This window comes from Phalaenopsis equestris, unplaced genomic scaffold, assembly GCF_001263595.1.
Source record: "Phalaenopsis equestris unplaced genomic scaffold, ASM126359v1 Scaffold000107, whole genome shotgun sequence".
Taxonomy (NCBI): domain Eukaryota; kingdom Viridiplantae; phylum Streptophyta; class Magnoliopsida; order Asparagales; family Orchidaceae; genus Phalaenopsis; species Phalaenopsis equestris.
Window position 1 is genome coordinate 1,942,486 of NW_018164549.1, and position 18,463 is coordinate 1,960,948.

Here is an 18,463-nt window from a genome sequence, read left to right on the forward strand (position 1 = left end):
AAACGTCAAACTTTATGTATGTAAATTTCCCATAATTAATCATTTAACTTTCTTCGCATGCCGGAGGGGCTTAGTTTCAGGATTTGCTCTCTTTTTAGCCAAAGCTTTGATTCTACTCTCAGGCTCATCATCGTCATCGTCGTCACTGTCACCAAGTCCATTTTCTTCGGCTGGCTTCTCCTGTTCATAAATTTTAGCAGATTTCTTCTTGAAAGCATTTAGTTTCCCCTGTAATTTTTTTACCAGTGGATCTGCAGAAGATGTTGATCTGTCATTTGGTATAATTTTCATTCCTAAACCAACCCTGCAAAAGTAGCAAGTCCAAGGCACACATCAGATTGCATGGAAGGACAAGAATAACAATGTTAAAATGTTATGCAACATAAAAACAAAAGGAAGTTTCATATGCATTCCACTTAATTCCTGTGTATTTATATCTAGCACCTAAACTTTAAATATGCATAAAAGGATGTATTCCACTTTTAAAAGCTAAAATAGTGATGTTTTTTATGAGATATGAAAGATATTAGTGGCATAGATGTAAGATTGGAATGAAAGATGCTTGTGGCAAGTTAACATTAGCACCCTTGAATAGCTTATAATTTGCAATTTATGTGTTGTTTATATGTCTAATTTTCTGCATTCAGTTTTTGAGCACTGTAATTGAAAAAGCAAACCTTAACATTTAAGATTGGTGAAGAGTTTAAATAATGATAATGAAGAAAACGATGAAGATGGCGTCGATCTACAGTGTTCGGGGGCAAGGTCCTTACCTTCCGATGCGACCGACAAATTCCGGTTCATTTTCTTCAGCTGTCGATCCACTCATACTGCCCATCCACATTTCAGCCTTTAGAAAATAAAAATGATTTCAAAGCTTAATAAAACAGAATTATAAACTTAAATTTACGTTTAACGTTACATCAATTAGGCAAATAATAACAAAGTTTTCTAACCGTAAATCCATTGAAATGCCTCGCTTTATATTTTTTTATTTGAAAGAAAAACTATTTATTTTCTATGGAAGTGATCTAGTTTTCTCTGAAACAGCTTAGATGTGCATAATAGAAGTATCAAAAGATAATAGTTGAATATCAAAATCTAAACTGAACTGAGAAAAATTATAAAGTACATTTATATAGACTCCGTGGGGTTATTTGTGATTTCAATTAACAAATGTAGCATTACTCTTGATAATAACAGGAGCTCAAGTGTTTCTGTCGCTAAAAATTTTTTTGGAAAATTTACGTGTGGCACACAATTCTAACTATTTACACATCTCCCACCAAAATTATCCTCCACAAATATTGTAGAAGATTCCATACTTTTAACCGTCAGCTTAAATGTTAGATGTGCAAGAAACATTAGTTTTTTTCTGGTAAATGGACTTATAAATTTTTCTAACGGTTTTTTTTTCCAAGTAATATAAATTTTCTAGCTTTTTTTTTTTTCCAGTAATTTGAATACGTGGGAAAACTCGGAAAAAAAAAAAGAATCTGAAGTAATAAACCTAAGAAAAATTTCTCCCTTATAGGGTTGGTGATACCGGAGTAACGAAAAAAAAAGCAAATATGATTATAATTGTTCGAATTTAGAAAGAAACACAACAAGGGTTCATAAAACTAGAAATAAAATGACACGAATACAAACAGGACTCTAGGGCAAGGGCGAAGGAGATGAGCTCCGGCTGGACGGCATGTGTGGGGATTGTTTCAAAGGCCACAGCAGCAAATGGAGGGCAGAGAGGCTGCAGCAGCAGGGAAGGTGCAGGAGGGGCTTGGCGTCGGCAGGGAGGGATGGCTTTGGCGACAGCGGGACAGGCTCCTGCTGGACCGAAACACCTACTGAACCGGTTGGGCCGGTTTAGCCATGTCAAGCCCCGCATCAATCTCTCAAGATTGGGGAGAGTTTCGACATAATCCATCAAAGCTTTTGGGCCTTCATTGTACGGTTTGCGACATTCAAGGTGGCTAAAACATTGCAGTCCCTGGTGGGTCAACTTTTTAGTCATTATCATTCAGCTTGTGAGATATAGTGAAAGGTCTGTCTGTATGGTCTTGAGTTTTTTTAATGCTCCTACTAGTAATCTCTCTTTCTTCATTCGTATCCACACTAGATCTCCTTCCTACTGGCAATCACATTTTTCCATGTTTTGTTTGTCGATGCTTAGTATTTGTGATTTTGCTTAGTGATATCTTTTCTGACTTCCTTGTGGAGTTGTTGAATCTAGTTCACCCGTTAGTCGGCATCCTCAATAATCTCTGACATCGGCAGAAGCGGTACTAATTCGAGTGATGTGAACGGGTTTATCAAATCACTAGTTGTTGAATCGGCATCCTCAATAGTTGTTGAATCTGGTTCACCCATTCGTTGAGCAAGAATCAAATCACACGGCTTGATGTTTTTTCCCAATGAAGCATCTCAAAAGATTTCTAAGGCTCCTATTTACTAACTCCGTCTGACAAATCATATGGGGTTGCGTTGTCGAACTGAATTGAAGCTTAGTGCCTAGAAGTGACTCAAAAACTTAACATTCCTGTCTGATGTGATGGTCATAGGTATCTCGTACAGTCTCACAATCTCCCCGAAATGCAATTCGGTGACATGCAATGCATCTAATATATGGTGGCACGATACGAAATGTGTCATCTACGAGAATCGATCTACCACGACCATGATTGAATCATTGTTTCGTTGTGTCCTCGAAAATACCACCACAAAATCCATACTAACATCTACGGTGCCTCTGGTACTAGTAATGGAGAGTATAAACTTGCATTTTGTTCCCTGATTTTTGCCATAGGACAAATACCGCATTGTCTGACGTGTCGCTCCACATCTCTCGCTAATCAAGGCAAAAAAAGGTGTCATCTCACGAGTGTGATGGTCTTGTCCCTGCCAAAATACCCTGTGAGTTCTCCACTGTGGCTCTTCTAAATGATGGACAAACGCAAAGAACATCTAGGAATGCACAACTTACTTTGATAGAACAAGTACCCGTCAGCTCTATAGTACTACCTGGTAGGCTTCTCTTGACACTGCGACCTCGTTTGACTCTTTTACTACCTCAATGCCCACGACTCGCACCTGCATCACAGTGATAAGCAAGTGACGGTAGCTCAGCACATCTGCTACACGGTTCTGACTCTCTGTCTTATGCTTAAGCACGAATTGGAATGACAACAATAACTCCACCCAAGTTGTGTGTCGACCCTTCAATTTACTTTGGTTGTTCAAGAATTTCAGGGCTTCATGATCCATGAACAACGTGAGATCACTTGACAGCAGGTAATGGCTTTAGTACTCAAGAGCTCTCACAATAGAGATAAAACTCCTTATCATATGTCAAGTATTTCCTTTTAAAATCATTCACCTTCTCACTAAAAAATGTGATGGGGCTCATATCCACATGTCGGATGCATCACACTCTATCTCAAAAAGCTAGTTGAAGTTTGGTAGCGCCAAAAGTGTTGTCTGGGACCTTCTTCTTGGGTGCATTGAATCTATTCTGAGTTGTCTTTGACCACTAGAATTTGTCACCATTCAAAAGATTTGTCAAAAAGGTGGTGAAGATACTGAAGCTCCTAATGAATTGCTTGCACAACAACGCTAGTCCAAGAAAATACCTCAACTCGGTGAACGACTACAGTGCGGTCCAGCACACAATGATCTAATTTTTTGTTGGATTCAACTGAATGTCTGCACCAGACACAATATAACCCAAAAATCACATATGATTTGTTGTGAAGTGGCATTTCTTTGGATAAACATATAAATTATATGCTCACAAAACCTCAAACACCGCCCTCAGGTGTTGTAAGTGTTTTTTCCTCAGATCGGTTGTACACCACGATGTCGTCAAAGTAGAACACAAATTTCTCAATGTGAGTTCGGTATACCTGATTCATCAACCTCATAAAAATGTTGGGCACGTTTGACAAGTCGAAGGGCATAGCAATCCACTTGTATAAACTATCTCGTTTCTTAAAAGTCAACATCCACTTGTCTCCTGGCCTCATCTGGATCTGGAGAAACCCACTGCATTAGTCAATCTTAAGGAAGATTGTGGCTTCGTGTAATTGGTTCAAGAGATCATCCGGGAAAAGTATGGAAAACTAATTTTTAATGGCAATCTTGTTGATAGTCCTGTTGTCAATGCACACCTACCACAAACCGTCCTTTTTGGCTGACATTAGGGTAGAAACAGCACACAGACTAGTAGTCTCTCTGACCAACCCTCTCTCAACAAGATCATGTACATGTTCCTGCAACTCCTCGTACTCCACAGATCTTAATCTGTAAGCGGTCCGATTCGACAACATTGATCCTGATATGAGATCTATGGCGTGCAGAATGTCCCTCAATAGCAGTAATTCCTTAAGTAAACTATCGGTGATCACATCTTGAAAGTAATGTACTAGTGATTATAGTGGTGTTAATATCAATCTCCTCCTCGGTTCTCTATAAGACTAACGCCAGTGCCAGTGGAGGATCCCGAACTGACTGCATAGAGGTGAACCCTGAGACTAACACCTCCACTGTGTCGCCTACACCTCCTCTGCGTCACCTACACCTCCCACATCCTTAACAAGTAACGAAACGATGTGTTTCACATCCTTTTTAAAAGAACAAGTATTCTTGGAGTCGTTGTGTTGAGTGTTGCGGTCGAACTGTCAAAGCCTCCCCAACAGAATATGGCATGCGTTCATCTGAACCACATCGCACCACATTTGCTCATGCAACTGGTCCCTAAGTGAAAATACGACCAAGCATTATTGATCCACACGTATTTCATTTTCCTTCTTCAACAAGGTAAGGGAATCGGAATAACGATGTTTCTGCATGGACAATCCCAATTCCTTTACCACAACATTTTCACAACTCCTCTTATAGATGATCAACAGCAAACCTTATCATTTATCATACACTTGGTACGAAAGATATTGTGCCTCCATCAAGATTGATCTCGCTCCGGCTCTGACTGCAGAACTCTCTGTACGACTAACAACTCTCCCTCTTCACCCTGGAGTTGAAGCTCTTCATCTAGACTACCCTCTAACTCCTCCACCGCCTCCTCGACGATGACCTAATCTGTGAATGTGACAACTCAGCTCGTGAGACAGCTAGAGGTTGTGTTCGTAACCATGGCACCTGAAACACCTTCTCGTAGGTACTGTACTGGAAGAGCTACCCTTTTTCAGCTTCTTTCCACTCTAATTTGTCTTTCCACTTCTATGTCATGCCTTGCCAACTTCTCTTGAGGTACCCTTATGGATTATTGTAGTTATACGTGATTGTCTAACAAAAAGTTGCTGACTGAATGAAGATTGTTGTATGCTCTATTTTTGTTGCCTTTCCTAAAATTTGAACATCCCCCAGCTACTAGTTAGTTGTAACCGTACAACATTGCAAATAATGGCCTTCAGGCCCCGACCAACTCATACTTCATCTGCAACTGGTTGGATTGTGTTGTAAACTTTTCCACCAAAAGGCCTCTCTGTTGCAGGTGGTGGAGTCTCAGAAACATGGCCTGGCGGTAAAGAGTTGGAAGGTATTTCCTCTGCATCACTTTCTTCATATTTTCCTATTTGGTAAACTTATCACTGTCTTTTATTTTCCTTTGTCTCTGTAAATTTTCCCACCACAAAAAAAGCACACTTTTTCAACTTGATGGTTGCTAATTTCACCCACTTATCCCCCGGCACCTCCTAATATTCGAAGATTCGCTCAACAGATTGCAACTGGTCAATAAACTTATCTGGACCCATACCTACATCAAACTCTAGTAGGATCCATTTTGATGTCAAAGTCCATGTGTCATCCATATGTGGGCTCTTCTCTCGGCCTCTGATATTGACTTTCGAAGCGGCATGGTCAATATTCCTCATTGTTGATGCCTTCCCTGTGGAACGGATTCAAATCCCCATCCCTGTCTCCCCTTCAACTCTCCAGATCACGGTTGAGGGTAATCTATCATGGGTTTCATCATCAGTCTCTATGAGCCTCTTTTGAAGCCGACGGATTTCCTTCTATATCTTGTTCCGTGTAGGTTCCAACATGTATCTTTGTGGTGGGGGTAATTGAGGATAGAAAAGAACAATTTTGGTGGAAGGGTAAGGGCGGATGATAAGAAACCCTAGAATAGGACTAGGTTTATGCTAACTCTGATATCAAATAAAATCGGAATAACCCGAAATTAAGTAAATGTGATTATTATTTGCTTGAATTTAGAAAGAAACATAATAAGGATTCATAAAACTGAAAATAAAGTGATACAAACACACACAAGACTCTACGGAGAGGGCGAAGATAATGAGCTCCGGCTGAACAACATGTGAGGGGATGGTTTGAGAGGCTATGGCAGCATGCAAGTGGAGGGTAGGGAGGTTGCGGCGACAGGGAAGATACGGGAGGGGCTTGGCGGCAGCAAGGGAAAGCGCAAGTAGGTCAGCAGCAAGAAAGAAGTAAGGCACGAATTGACGAAATAACCACCACCTCGGAGCAAGATAAAATCGGAGCACCGCCTGTCATCGAATACAACCCTAACAAGGGAGGAGACGCCTAACTGCAGAAACTCTGAAATAATAACAAACAAAACTGAACCCTAAAAAACTCATACAATATATATATAGAAGGAAATAGAAAAAGGGGGGAAAGGGGGCAGTAGTTCCCTCCCCTTGAAAAGATTAGCCCGAGATACCTGTTGAACCGGTTGGGCCGATTCAGGCAGGTCAAGCCCCACGTCAGTGGGCTAATCTGATGGTAAGTTTATGATTTTTCCTCTATTCATTCACATCCATTGTTACATAGATATTTTAACTATATTCTACACAACCTCTAATAGTATTGATATCGGAGTTAACTCAAATAATAATAATCAAGTAAATATTATTACTGAAAAAGCCAATAGGCAATTTTAATAAACACACACGAAGGGGAAATCACAATAGATGGTGGATTGGAAAATGGCTTGTGGTTGGAGGGCAGGGGCCGGGGGAAACTGGAGGGAATGGCAGCTGGTTGTTGTGTTTCAGTGGTAGGAAGGTGGATTGATTTGGGAGAGGGTGGCAGGTTTAAGTGGATGCGGTTGGGAGGTGGGTCTGTAGAGGGGGAAAGTGTTGTCGTGGGTGAACCCCCGCAACAGGTTGTGCAGTGTGAGCGAGGGATCTGCGGGTGAATGTTGGGGATATTGTAAGGTGGGCGGATGAGAGTTGTTGGCATCGGATAAGAGAATTGGCCGAAAGTGGTTGGACGGGAAGAGTAGGCTGACGGTGGAAACAAGTTAGAGAGGCAGGCTGCTGTTCCGGAAGAGGGCAGCAATTGTGGTTGCCTGGGCACCTAAGAGGCTGCAGCGAGGAAAGCGGACTACAGCGGCGAAGGATGGATGCGGGGCTAAGGGGAGTCAGAAATAATCACCACCTTGGAACGAGATACAGTCGAAGCCCCACTCTTCCTCAAATACAACCCAAGAAGAGAATACAGGCGACACTGACGACTATCATAACAGAAACACGAGCAAAAAAACTGGACTCAAACATAACAAAGAATAGAGTAATGACGGTGACAACGGTTGCTCTTGTGGTTGTTGGATACATTATTGCCGAAAAAATGGAATATTTTGAAAGTGCGTAATTTTCCATTGTTATACGCCCTTCCACAGAATATTACATCAAATTTTGGATATTCTGATCTGGCATATAGTTGACAAGACTACTTGCATGCCGACTGCTAGTATTGATTTATGTTATTCCACACGATGTTTAATTACTTTGCACATAACCTTTACACCTACTTGCTTGATCTCTCTCCTTTTGATCTTCTCTTTCATGATAGGGAGGAAATAGTGAAAGCAAGCAATTTTGTCTTTCATTTCCAAACACACCTCATTGCTTTTCGGTGTTTTTTTGTCAAAGTGAAGTAGTATGCCGATGATTTATGCAATACAATGCCCTCATGATCCTTTAAACATTACTTTATGTTAAAAATTTTAAATGTTGATTCATTCCTTCTATCCACGTGAAAAAAAAATTAACATTCCTGTAGAACCATATTATCAAGCAATGCTAATGATGTTTATAATCACGTGCAAAGAATGGTGAGTGAAGTTGAGCCATATTATCATGATAAGACTAAAGATATTGACGATCACTATTCACTAACAACAAATAGTGATCAAACTCAAACTTCAACGCTTCAACATGAGTCATGTGTGTGCATGTGTGTGTGCACGTCTCTCTCTCTCTCTCTCTACTTATATACAAATTGATTATGAAATCGGATTTGCACTTAAAAATATGTGCTCTTAAAAAAATAGAATGTTTAATTGATAAAAATGGCAAGCCCTGGCCTAGTGCCATCTACAAGAATCATAACAGCAATATCAAGAACAGGATGCACGCAGATCTATAGACAAATCTTAGATTTATCTAGTAAGTAATTGATGTTTAACAAAAGCAGTACTCTTAGAAAAAAAAAAGTTTCCCAAATATACCAATTAAGGTCCAGAAAGAGAATTCAATTAGTTGTAAGCCAAAAATTATGGACAAAAAAGAAACCAATGGAAATCCACAAAAAAACACTAAGCATCTAACTAAGGGCTCGTTTGGGGCAGTTGTTTTGCATGTTCCAAAAATTTATTGAAAAACACAGTTTTGATTTTCTTAATAGACGCGGCCGCGGGATCGACCACCCGGCATGCGTCTTGAGCCCGCGTCGAGCGAATTTTTACTCCACTGCCCTTCTGTATGTCTCCTCCCTCTCCTCCCTCGCAGAAAATGACAGCTCCGTGTCCTCTATGGCTTCGTTCTTGGCATCGCGGCCTCCATCATCTACCTCCTTGCTTCCATCAATACTTCAGGTGCCTTCCCCCGCTTTCTCTTTCTCCGCTCTAATGGCTCATCTGCTTCTTGTTTGGTAAATTCTAACTTCTCCTCTTCTCGACTTCCATAACTGAAACCCTTGAAGCCTTATTACGCAGCGGGTTCTTGCCCTTACATCGACATTGATTTTGATTGCTATAAGAATGGGTGACCTGATGATGAATTTTTGAGATGGAGATGGAAGCCACATAGCTACAGCATAGTTTGCTTTACTTGAAATAAGCACAGTATGTTTTCATAAGCAATTCCATCTAAACCTTTTAAAACGAAAATATGGAATCAATGGTATTGTTTAAAACAGAATTTATGGAATCTTGAATTTAAAAGTGGTGTTTTAGTTTCCTGAAAAATTGAAGTTATATGCCTTTAAATCCGTCGCCAGACAATCCTTAAATTGGATACTTGAATATACATTTGATACTGCTCTTTCTCTCTTTCTTTTTCAGCTTACAGACTTTATTTTTCTACTATATCTGGAGAATTATAGCTGCATCATTTACTACCAAGAACTGTAGTAATCAACTCCACTTCTGCCAACTTCTATGGGAGCTAATGAGACTATTGCACCTTCCAAAACTGAGAAATCATTTTCAGTAATACCGGTAAGCATTCCATCATGACATGGTAAAAGCTACAACTTTGAGTGCTCTGTTTGAGAAAGATGCCTATGTAAATGCCCCTTTCTTTTAACGGGGACAACATAGCCCTCGTCTCAACTCTATATATTATCTACTCTTCCAATTTTTGCTTGGTGATATGCAAGTTTTTTTCTTGTTTTGATTCTAATATTTGTGTTTGTACAACTAATGAAATGCAAGCATATTATTATTATATTTCTAAAACAAGGGGATCCCAGTGCATAGAACACCCTTTGGAATGCGGATTGCTTGAAAGCAATTCAATTTTGTTTTCTGGCCTACCACATTCATTGTTTAAACTAATATTTTCAACTTATTTTCCTTTATTCCAATCATCATCATCATTTGTCATTTTTCCAACTATTTAGGATAAACACTATAAATCTTGATTTTTTATTCGTTCCTATTAAATACTTTCTAAGGTTTTGAATCCATTCTTCGCAAATCTTTTTAAGCAACTTCTATTCGCGTAATCTGAGGTCTACCTATTTTTCTTCATCATTTAATACTAATTTCATGACTCGTTTGACTGTCTTTTTTTCCTGCCATTCATTGCAAATTTTCAAACAATCTAAGTTTGCATTTAGTAACATCATTTTCAATAGTTATCCCATTAATATTTTTTTATAATAAAATTATTTCAAAATTTATCCTTCATAGCTTTGCCACACATCCATCTAAATGAATTTATTACTACTTATGATTAGGATCCACACGACATTATTGGCATGTTTGTGCTGTTATAAAGTTTACCTTTCAGCTCCACAATATCCTATTATCAAGCAAAAATTTATCAAGATAATTCTCAATTCTAATCATCCAGCCTTAGCTCTAGAACTTATTCTCATCTTTTTTCTATTCTTATATATGATATTCAAGACACTTAGATATCAATGTATCTTCTGATAATATTGATTGATGATTGTCCACTTTATATATCAATGTACCCTTAGATAATACTGATAATTTTTTATCTCTTCAAGGTTGTTTCCTCTTTTATTTCTCCATCAAACATATATTTTACACATATCTTTCTGTCACAAAGTACCACTAATCAATTCATGTAGTACTCAATTATATGTCCTCTCAAAATTAATAAAAATCACATAAAATTCCTTTTACTACTCTGTACTTCCCCACCTCTTAATAAAAAAAATTGTTTCATAATTAAATCTTCCTAACATAAATTTAAATTGGCTTCTAAACCTTCTGATATTGTGGAGGTTTTGTTTTTACAGCTCAAACTTGTCATTTTTAGTTCATAATGCAGACAACTAAACACTTCCATCATCACTCATGTTGTTTTTTAACTTGCTCAATCTTCTGCTGTAAATATGCAAATATAAAATTCCTTTTTGTTGTATCATTTTATTTATTTATTTATTTATTTGTTTTATGTATATATCCTTTTGAATGTTTATGCTTGAACTTTTTTGTGGCTCCACCGCAGGAGCAACCTTCTGTCCGTTCTTTTCCTGATTGGGTATCCATGCAGGTTAGAATGTAATCTGCACTAGCTCTATGTTTGTTTAGAATGTCATCTATTAGTTTCTATTTTGGGGCATTTACATGCATATCATACAATTCTTACGTATTTACACATCTAACACCTAAACATTCATTTTTACAAACATGTCACTCAAATATTTAACTTCAAATCAAAAATACCACAAACACTATCTCCTTAAAAGTGAAATACACTTTTTCATACATAGATTAATGAGACCAAAGTGTTCTAAGTGCAAGTATCAAACTTTTAGTGTTAGTTATGTAAATACATACGAATTGTGTGGTATGTATGTAATTTTCCCTATTTTCATTGACTGCTTTCATGAGTTATTGCTTTGTTCATGAAATTATTCTATTGGTTTGTTTAGTTGAGAGGTGCTTGATTAAAGTTTATAGCCTTCATAGTCGCTTGTGGTTCAACTGTTTCCCAACCGGACAAGGTTGCTCAGGGTTCTACCGTGTCACATCCGGGCAACGTTCCTCGTGACATGCTTCTACATTGTAAAATGAATAGTTATTTTTTTACTTGTAATTTTAACATGTTATTTCTTCTTTTTTATTTTCACGATACTCATTATTAGGTGATGTGCATATATTTTTTGTATTGTTATGAAGAGGTTTTATTGGTTCTAAAATATCTAATGTGTAGACATTGCAGTTTTTTTGAGAAGATTACAACTTCTGCGTGTCAGATTGTTCATTTACATAAAAAAACCTGCAAATCAGTTGTTTTCGAAACACACAAACCAAACAGCTAAACCGCTTATCCAAAATAGGGGCAGAATAATCATTTATCCAAAATCAGTTGTTTTTCAGACGCACAAACCAAACAGTCAGACAGCTTATTCAGATAAGCTGCTGATTAGTAGCTTATCTGGATAAGTTGGATAAGCTGCAGCTGCCCCAAACAAACCATAAGGGAGTGTTTGGGGCGGTGGTGCGGTGGCGGTGTGGTGCTACACCGCAATTTTTTCTGTTTGACAATATTGTGTTTTGTCTGCGTTCTCAAAAAATTGCAGCTAAAAACTGTAATTTCCCACCAAATCCGGCTACCTTCGATGGCTGCTAGAAAACCGATGTCTGATTTTTTTTTAAAAAAAATTTATAATAGTCACTGCAGCTTTTTAAAAAGCTGTTTCTTCTTCAACAGCTTCAAAGTTACTTCTTCAAACAGTTGCAACTGCCCCAAACAGACCCTAATTACTATAGCAAAACCTTCAACAAATGATAGCATAGACCATATGAAATTGAGCATAAAAAAATTTTCTCATACTCCAGGAACACGGTTTAAGCAGTGTTTGCTAAAACCGAGCACAATTCAAAGCATGATTTAGAAGTAAAGCAAAAAAATGTGCTAGCCCGATGTAATTTACCCATGAAACACAAGCTCATAGCAAAGCACACACATTGCACCACTTCACCTCATGGCACGGAGAACTATGTACTCAGCTTCTGCTTATAAGATTATTATGATTTGGCTTTTATGGTTTTGTATAAGATGTATCACAATAACAAGGAACAATCATTTTCTTTTTAACATTGTTTCATTTAGTTATTGAGTTATTTCTCATTGGTTCTCCATTTTCTTCCTTTCAAGCTAATCGCTTCTTGGTGGTGGTTCTCTTCATGCTCACTCCTTAGTGAGTTCTTTTACTATTGTCAACAATAGATCTATTAAAAAATGTTCTCAAATTCTCATCTTCATACTATCTCTCGCTTCAAGCTACCTCATCTCTTGATCTATAACTAATCAATCAATCTCATGAGTATTCATGAGTTTATTATCGATTCTTAAATACCCTTTTTATACTTTATTATTTATATCTTTTATATCTTTAATTTTTTAGAGAAGAATTCGAATAGCTATAAATTACTGTTATAGAAAGTATTATTATATTTGTTGAAAAATTATTCCCTAATGTCGTTTAGGTTTGGTTAGTTGAATAACTATTTCTGTAAATAATATATGTCTATATGATATATAATTCACTAATGCTCTGATTAGTAAAAACACCTCTGCTTTGCACTTTACGCAAAGCAAAAAAAAAATCTAGCAATGCATTGGACTTAGTACTTTGAAAACATTGGGTTAAAGAGAGAAAAAATATAAATCCCAAGTGATACAAATGATCACAGAACACTAGCATTTTATAATGCACAGACCATAAATTTGATTCAGAGAAACATGAAGAACAGCAAGCCAAAACAAATTTTCTAGTTAAAATTATCAACCTTAAGAAGGTTTTGATTTATTTCTATCCACTCTAGCTTCCGAGAGCAATGCATTAAAAACAAAAGGTTGTAAGCAAGTAGGTAATAAAAAAGTGGCTCGGGGCGGCAATAAAATAGAGTTCTAAAAAAAAGAAACATGCATTTTCAAACTAAAACCAAAAAAGAAAATAATGAAATATATCTGAAATAATTTATCAGGAAAAAAAAAAGTTAAAATCACAAATTAAACTAATCAAAAGTTTATTCTCTTAACTTTAAAAATAATAAATTAACATAATTGCATAGAGTAACTTACCAATTTTGAAGCTTTCTCAAACTTCATCGGCTTAGCGTGCATTTGCGATGCCATCCTTAAAAATCTTATAAACAAAAACAATGATAAGATTTAGTTAGCATATCCAAAAGAAATCACCACTCCATCATTAAAGATGAAATTAAACAAAAAGATAAAACATAGTAACTCTAAAAAACTAACATTTTCCTTTTTCTTATTTAAATAATAACTAAAAAGCGGATTGGTTAATCTTAGAGAAGATAGGATTAAGAAAAGCAAAAAAAAAAAAAATCTCTCCTTTTGAATGGGAGATTCAAGAGAGACAAAAACAACAACAACAACACTAAGACTTTATCCCACTAAGTGGGGTCGGCTACATGAACAATTTTCTCCATTGTGTCCTTTTGAGCATTTATTTCTAATAAAATAAGATCATTTTTATACAACAAGCCCAGGACTTTTTAGGTCTACCCTACCTTTCTTAACCTAAATCAAATCTAAGACATCCACTCTCCCAAAAAAGTCAACAAATGATCAACGTTGAACATGACCAAACCATCTAAGGCGAATTTCTCTAATTACACCAAACACAAAGCAATTACACCAAACAGGGCTTTAGAACCTATTTTGTAAAAGCTTGACTTCAATTTAGACAAAATATATTCGACAAATAGCTTTTTAAGCCTTCTACTAATGCGTAAGAACTTAGGCCCTGCATTTCCGCTTAACCTAAGCCAGGCTTTGAAACATTCGATAGTAAACTTTACCCACTCGCCGAGCGCCAATGGCGTCCAAATCACCAATGTCAGCGGGCAAGACGATCGATACTAAAACACCAACAAAGAACTCGCATAGGTAGCATTCATCGCTTACAATATTGTTTTAAGATTATCCGCGTTTCAAATTCATAAGAATATCAAAAAGTAAACTACCCACAAAAAAATTGTAGATTGAATTCAGCTTATCTTTGTCACCAATAAAATTAAAGAACTACACTGGCCTTCTGGTAGAAGGATTTGAGCAGGACTTACGCAGATTTAACCTAAATCCTGCCAAACAGCAAATGGCGCCTTCCAGCAGTTTCTTAAATCCCGTTTTTCATCTGCTTTGCATTAGATCCGGGACTTAGTGTTGGAAGACGAAATAAGGGATTTAGAGAACAGAAAGACGAGGGTTACCTTCCTCAATGGTTTAGGCGGAAGGAGGAGAAAGATGGGAGTTTCGGATGTCTTTGTACGCCGCAACCTCGTCGTTGCCTTCCAAGCCTCAGCTAACTCTAACCGGTACTCTATCGCCAGCGTTCGGTCACGAAAGCGATGGATTTGGGCGAAAACGGGAGGAGGGGAATGACGGCGGCGAGTCTTTCGGGCAGGAGAGGGAACTCACAAGTCGCCGAATTGAGAAATGCATACGATCCGATGTTCCTTGGTGTAAAGGAACCGAACAAACAACAGAGTTTTTGTTTCATTCCAAATTTAGTTTGTTTGGAATAAGCTCCTCTTTTAAATTATTCGTGAAATTATTGTTCGTATTCATTTCTTAACGAACGAGTCGAACACGAGCTGTTCGCGAACGACGAGTCAGTTTGACATCACTAATATTAATACATATAAATAATATATTATATTAATTATATAATTTATATTATATAAACATATAATATCTATATTAGTATATTACTTATATAGTATATTAATATATTATTATTATTAATTTATTATTTATTATAATTTATAAAATTTAATTTTTTAAAATATCATAAATTTTTTATATATAAATTTTAAATTATTTTATATTTCGAACAATAACGATTTGAACATGAACGAACACATCACTTTCGTGTTTTGTTCGTTTAACTAACAGAACAAAAAAAATTTGTTCACGCTCGTCTCGTTACTTATCAAATGAATCAAACACGAACTCATTGACGAACCGAACACCAACTGTTCACGAACAACGAGCTTTTTTTTACCGCCCTAGTCAATTATGCATTTTTGCTCTGATGAACCCTGATCCTCGTGATTGGACACGGAAATCGGTGTCTGTATTGAATAATTTTTCGTGTTTTTGGAGCGGCATGGCTTGAAAATGTCGTTTTGTTTTTTTCTTCCATTTGATAACTGGGTGCAGAGCACCATTTTGATAACATTTTGATAAAATGTAGACCATAAGTTTGACCTCGCAGATCATATTCGTACTAATTTCTCGCTCGACTGTTGCCCTACCCCCTTCCTCCCCTCTCTCACGACCCTCCCTCGCGATTCTCTGCCCTAAAGATAAGTTCTCCACTCGTCTTGTCCCCTATGATCCATGGTTCTGTTGGCAAGGCTTGGTGCTTACCTTGTTCTCCCTATCCCCTCTGCTCTTCGGCTCTGCTTAGTTCATTTGCTCTCCCTCGGCCCACGGTATTCTCCATCACTATATTCTATGAAATTTTGTTTTTGCAATGGTTTTAGATGCTATGAGTTTTATTCGCTCGATGATTCTTTTATGGTTGTGCACTGTTGTTGGATTTCACAATTTTTGTGAGTTTGGTTTTTGCAATTCATGTGATATTGCATTAGTGTTGGATTTTCTTTATTGCTTATGGGGTAATGGACTTTACTATGAATTGGATGGTTACTGTGATAGGGTGGTTATTGTGATGATTAATGTCAGTGGATTGTTGGTGGTGGTTGTTGTGGTTGTGGTTATGTTTGTGTGTGGAGGTGTAGTTGTGTGTGTTGTGTGAGTTGTGATTGTGTTGGTTGTGGTGGTGTGTAGAGATGTGGCTTTATGCAGAGATGATTATGGTAGTTGTGGTTGCCTGTGGAGGTTGTGGTTATGTGTGGAGTTGGTTGTGGTGATTGTGGTTTTGTTGTGGTGACTATGGTTGTGGGTTTTGGTTGTGTGGTAATGTTGGTTCTGTGTGGGTTGTGGTTGTGTGTGGAGGTGTGGCCCTGTGTCGAGGTAGTTGTGGTGGTTGTGATGGATGCAGTTGTGTGTGGAGTTGGTGGTTGTAATTGTGGTTGTGTTGTGGTGGTTGTGATTGTAGGGTGTGGTTGTGTAGTTGTGTTGGTTCTATGTAGGTTGTGGTTGTGTGGGTGTGGCTCTGTGTGGAGATGGTTGTGGTGGTTGTGGTTTTATGTGGGTTTTGGATGTGCTAGCTTTGATTGTGTGTGGAAGTTGTGGTTTTGTATGGAGGTGGTTTTGATGGTTGTGGTACTGTGTGGAGGTTATGGTTGTGTGTCGAGGTGTTTGTGGTTGATGTGGTTGTTTAAGGAGGTTGTGGTTGTGGATGTGGTTTTAGTGCGGTGATTGTGATTGTGGGTTGTGGTTATTGTGTTTGAAGGTGTGGCTCTGTGTGGAGGTGGTTGTGGTTGTGTGGTTGTGTGGTTGTGTGTGGTGGTTGTGGTTCTGTGTGGAGGTGATTGTGGTGGTTGTTGTTGTCTGTGAAGGTTGTGGTTATGGGTGGAGGTTGTGGTTCTCCACAGGATGTGGTTGTAGCGGATGTGGTTGTGTGTGGAGGTTGTGGTTCTGTGTGGATGTTGACCTCACTTTTGGTTGATGTTTAGTTTTTCCTCTTTAGCATCCTAAGGTCTAGCCATAGGACTTTCCTATTGACTGTTCTTAGAAAACTAGAAAAGGAACCCTCACCATTATAAATTCCAAACTCTTCTCTACTCAACTTGAAGTTCCACATATTGGTCCTAACCTCTAGCACTTAATAGGTGGGGTCATTATGGGGAACTCAAGATGAGTCACCCATAGGACTACTGGACCTTAGGGTTGACCCTGGGTGTTGGTCTAGGGCTTAAGGCACATACTTATATTCACAATCACTCATAATCCTAAACTTAAACTTCTAGGCTTTGATCCCTTGATACTTTTGGGAGACTCATGTAGATGGTCCCTTAAAACCACTAACCCTAGGCTAGGGTTTGGCTAAGATCACTACATAGAGGACCCAAAATAGGGTTTCCATTGGTCCATGGCTTATTGGTGATAGTTGGTACCCCAACTCTACCAAGATACCAACCTAGCCTTTTACCCCTAAACTTCCCCCAAATTACCAAAATACCCCTTTTTAGACTAGAACTCTTACAACTTGATGACTAGATAATCTGGAGGCTACAGAGTTGATTCAATTACTTGAATTTTTTCTGAAAATCTCACTATTATATTTATTTAAATCAAACTTATAGTATTTCTGAATTAAAATTGTACTGCGGTAGAACATAATTTTTATATAGTGCTAAAATTACTTGAGGATAAGTAATAGTTAAGTTTAGGGGATTTTGACGAAAGGAAAATATGTTGAGATTTCCATACCTATTTTATACTGTTTTTAATGATATTACACTTTAAAGAAATGTATTTTTGATGTTTTCTTGCAGGAATGATGAATTAGGGTCATTGGACCAAAAAGATACAAAAAGGAACGAATTTGAAGCGAAAAGGACCAAAATGTGAAGATTTGAACTAGACCGCCGACGGCGCCCTCGACCCCGCCGACGGCGAGATTTTCCCGAGACTACAGGACAAAATCTTCAGAAGCCCGCTGACGGCGCCCTCAAGGCTGCCGACGACGAGATCGACGGTTATGCATACTCAAGCTTTGGATAAGGCCAAATTTTGAAGGGATGTTTAGGCAAATGTTGGGAAAGCTCATCCACAACTTTAAAAGAACATTTTGGCCGAAAATTAAGAAGTCCGGAAAAGCCTGGAGGCCCTAGAGATCCAGGAGAGCCTGGAGGTTAGAGAGGTTCTATTAGTGTGTAACAATTGTGAGGATTTCTTCAAGAAATTGTAAGAGTGGAGGGAAAGTGAGAGATTTCTTCCTCCTTGCTACTTCAAAGAGGAATTCTGTGTGTTGTAAAGAAAGGAAGAGATTCAGAGGAACTTCAAGCAGTGTTCTTGGGGAGAAATTAGAGATAAGTTATTTACTTGTT

The 18,463-nt window shown here is 37.9% G+C and overlaps 1 protein-coding gene across 2 annotated transcripts; it reads right to left on the reverse strand.

Annotated features, from left to right (window-relative positions):
- On the reverse strand, positions 1-14,968 carry LOC110020889. 2 transcript variants are annotated; one of them, XM_020719163.1, is made up of 5 exons: positions 14,711-14,968; positions 14,564-14,634; positions 13,554-13,617; positions 774-850; positions 1-304 (listed from the first exon to the last, which is right to left on the reverse strand). In XM_020719163.1, exons 3-5 carry the CDS (start codon positions 13,605-13,607, stop codon positions 40-42), a joined length of 396 nt encoding a protein of 131 aa, XP_020574822.1. In that variant the 5' UTR covers positions 13,608-13,617; positions 14,564-14,634; positions 14,711-14,968; the 3' UTR covers positions 1-39. The 2 variants fall into 2 exon arrangements, with proteins under 2 accessions (XP_020574822.1, XP_020574823.1); XM_020719164.1 differs by lacking the exon at positions 14,564-14,634.
- Positions 14,969-18,463: the final 3,495 nt, after the last annotated feature.

What these genes read in the sequence shown, in the direction of transcription:
- LOC110020889 (XM_020719164.1), bottom strand. Translation starts at nt 13,607, where the DNA reads ATGGCATCGCAAATGCACGCTAAGCCGATGAAGTTTGAGAAAGCTTCA. An exon ending in TTGAGAAAGCTTCAAAATTG is followed by an intron (nt 851 to 13,553) that starts GTAAGTTACTCT and finishes TATTTTCTAAAG; the next exon opens with GCTGAAATGTGGATGGGCAG. An exon ending in TTTGTCGGTCGCATCGGAAG is followed by an intron (nt 305 to 773) that starts GTAAGGACCTTG and finishes CTACTTTTGCAG; the next exon opens with GGTTGGTTTAGGAATGAAAA.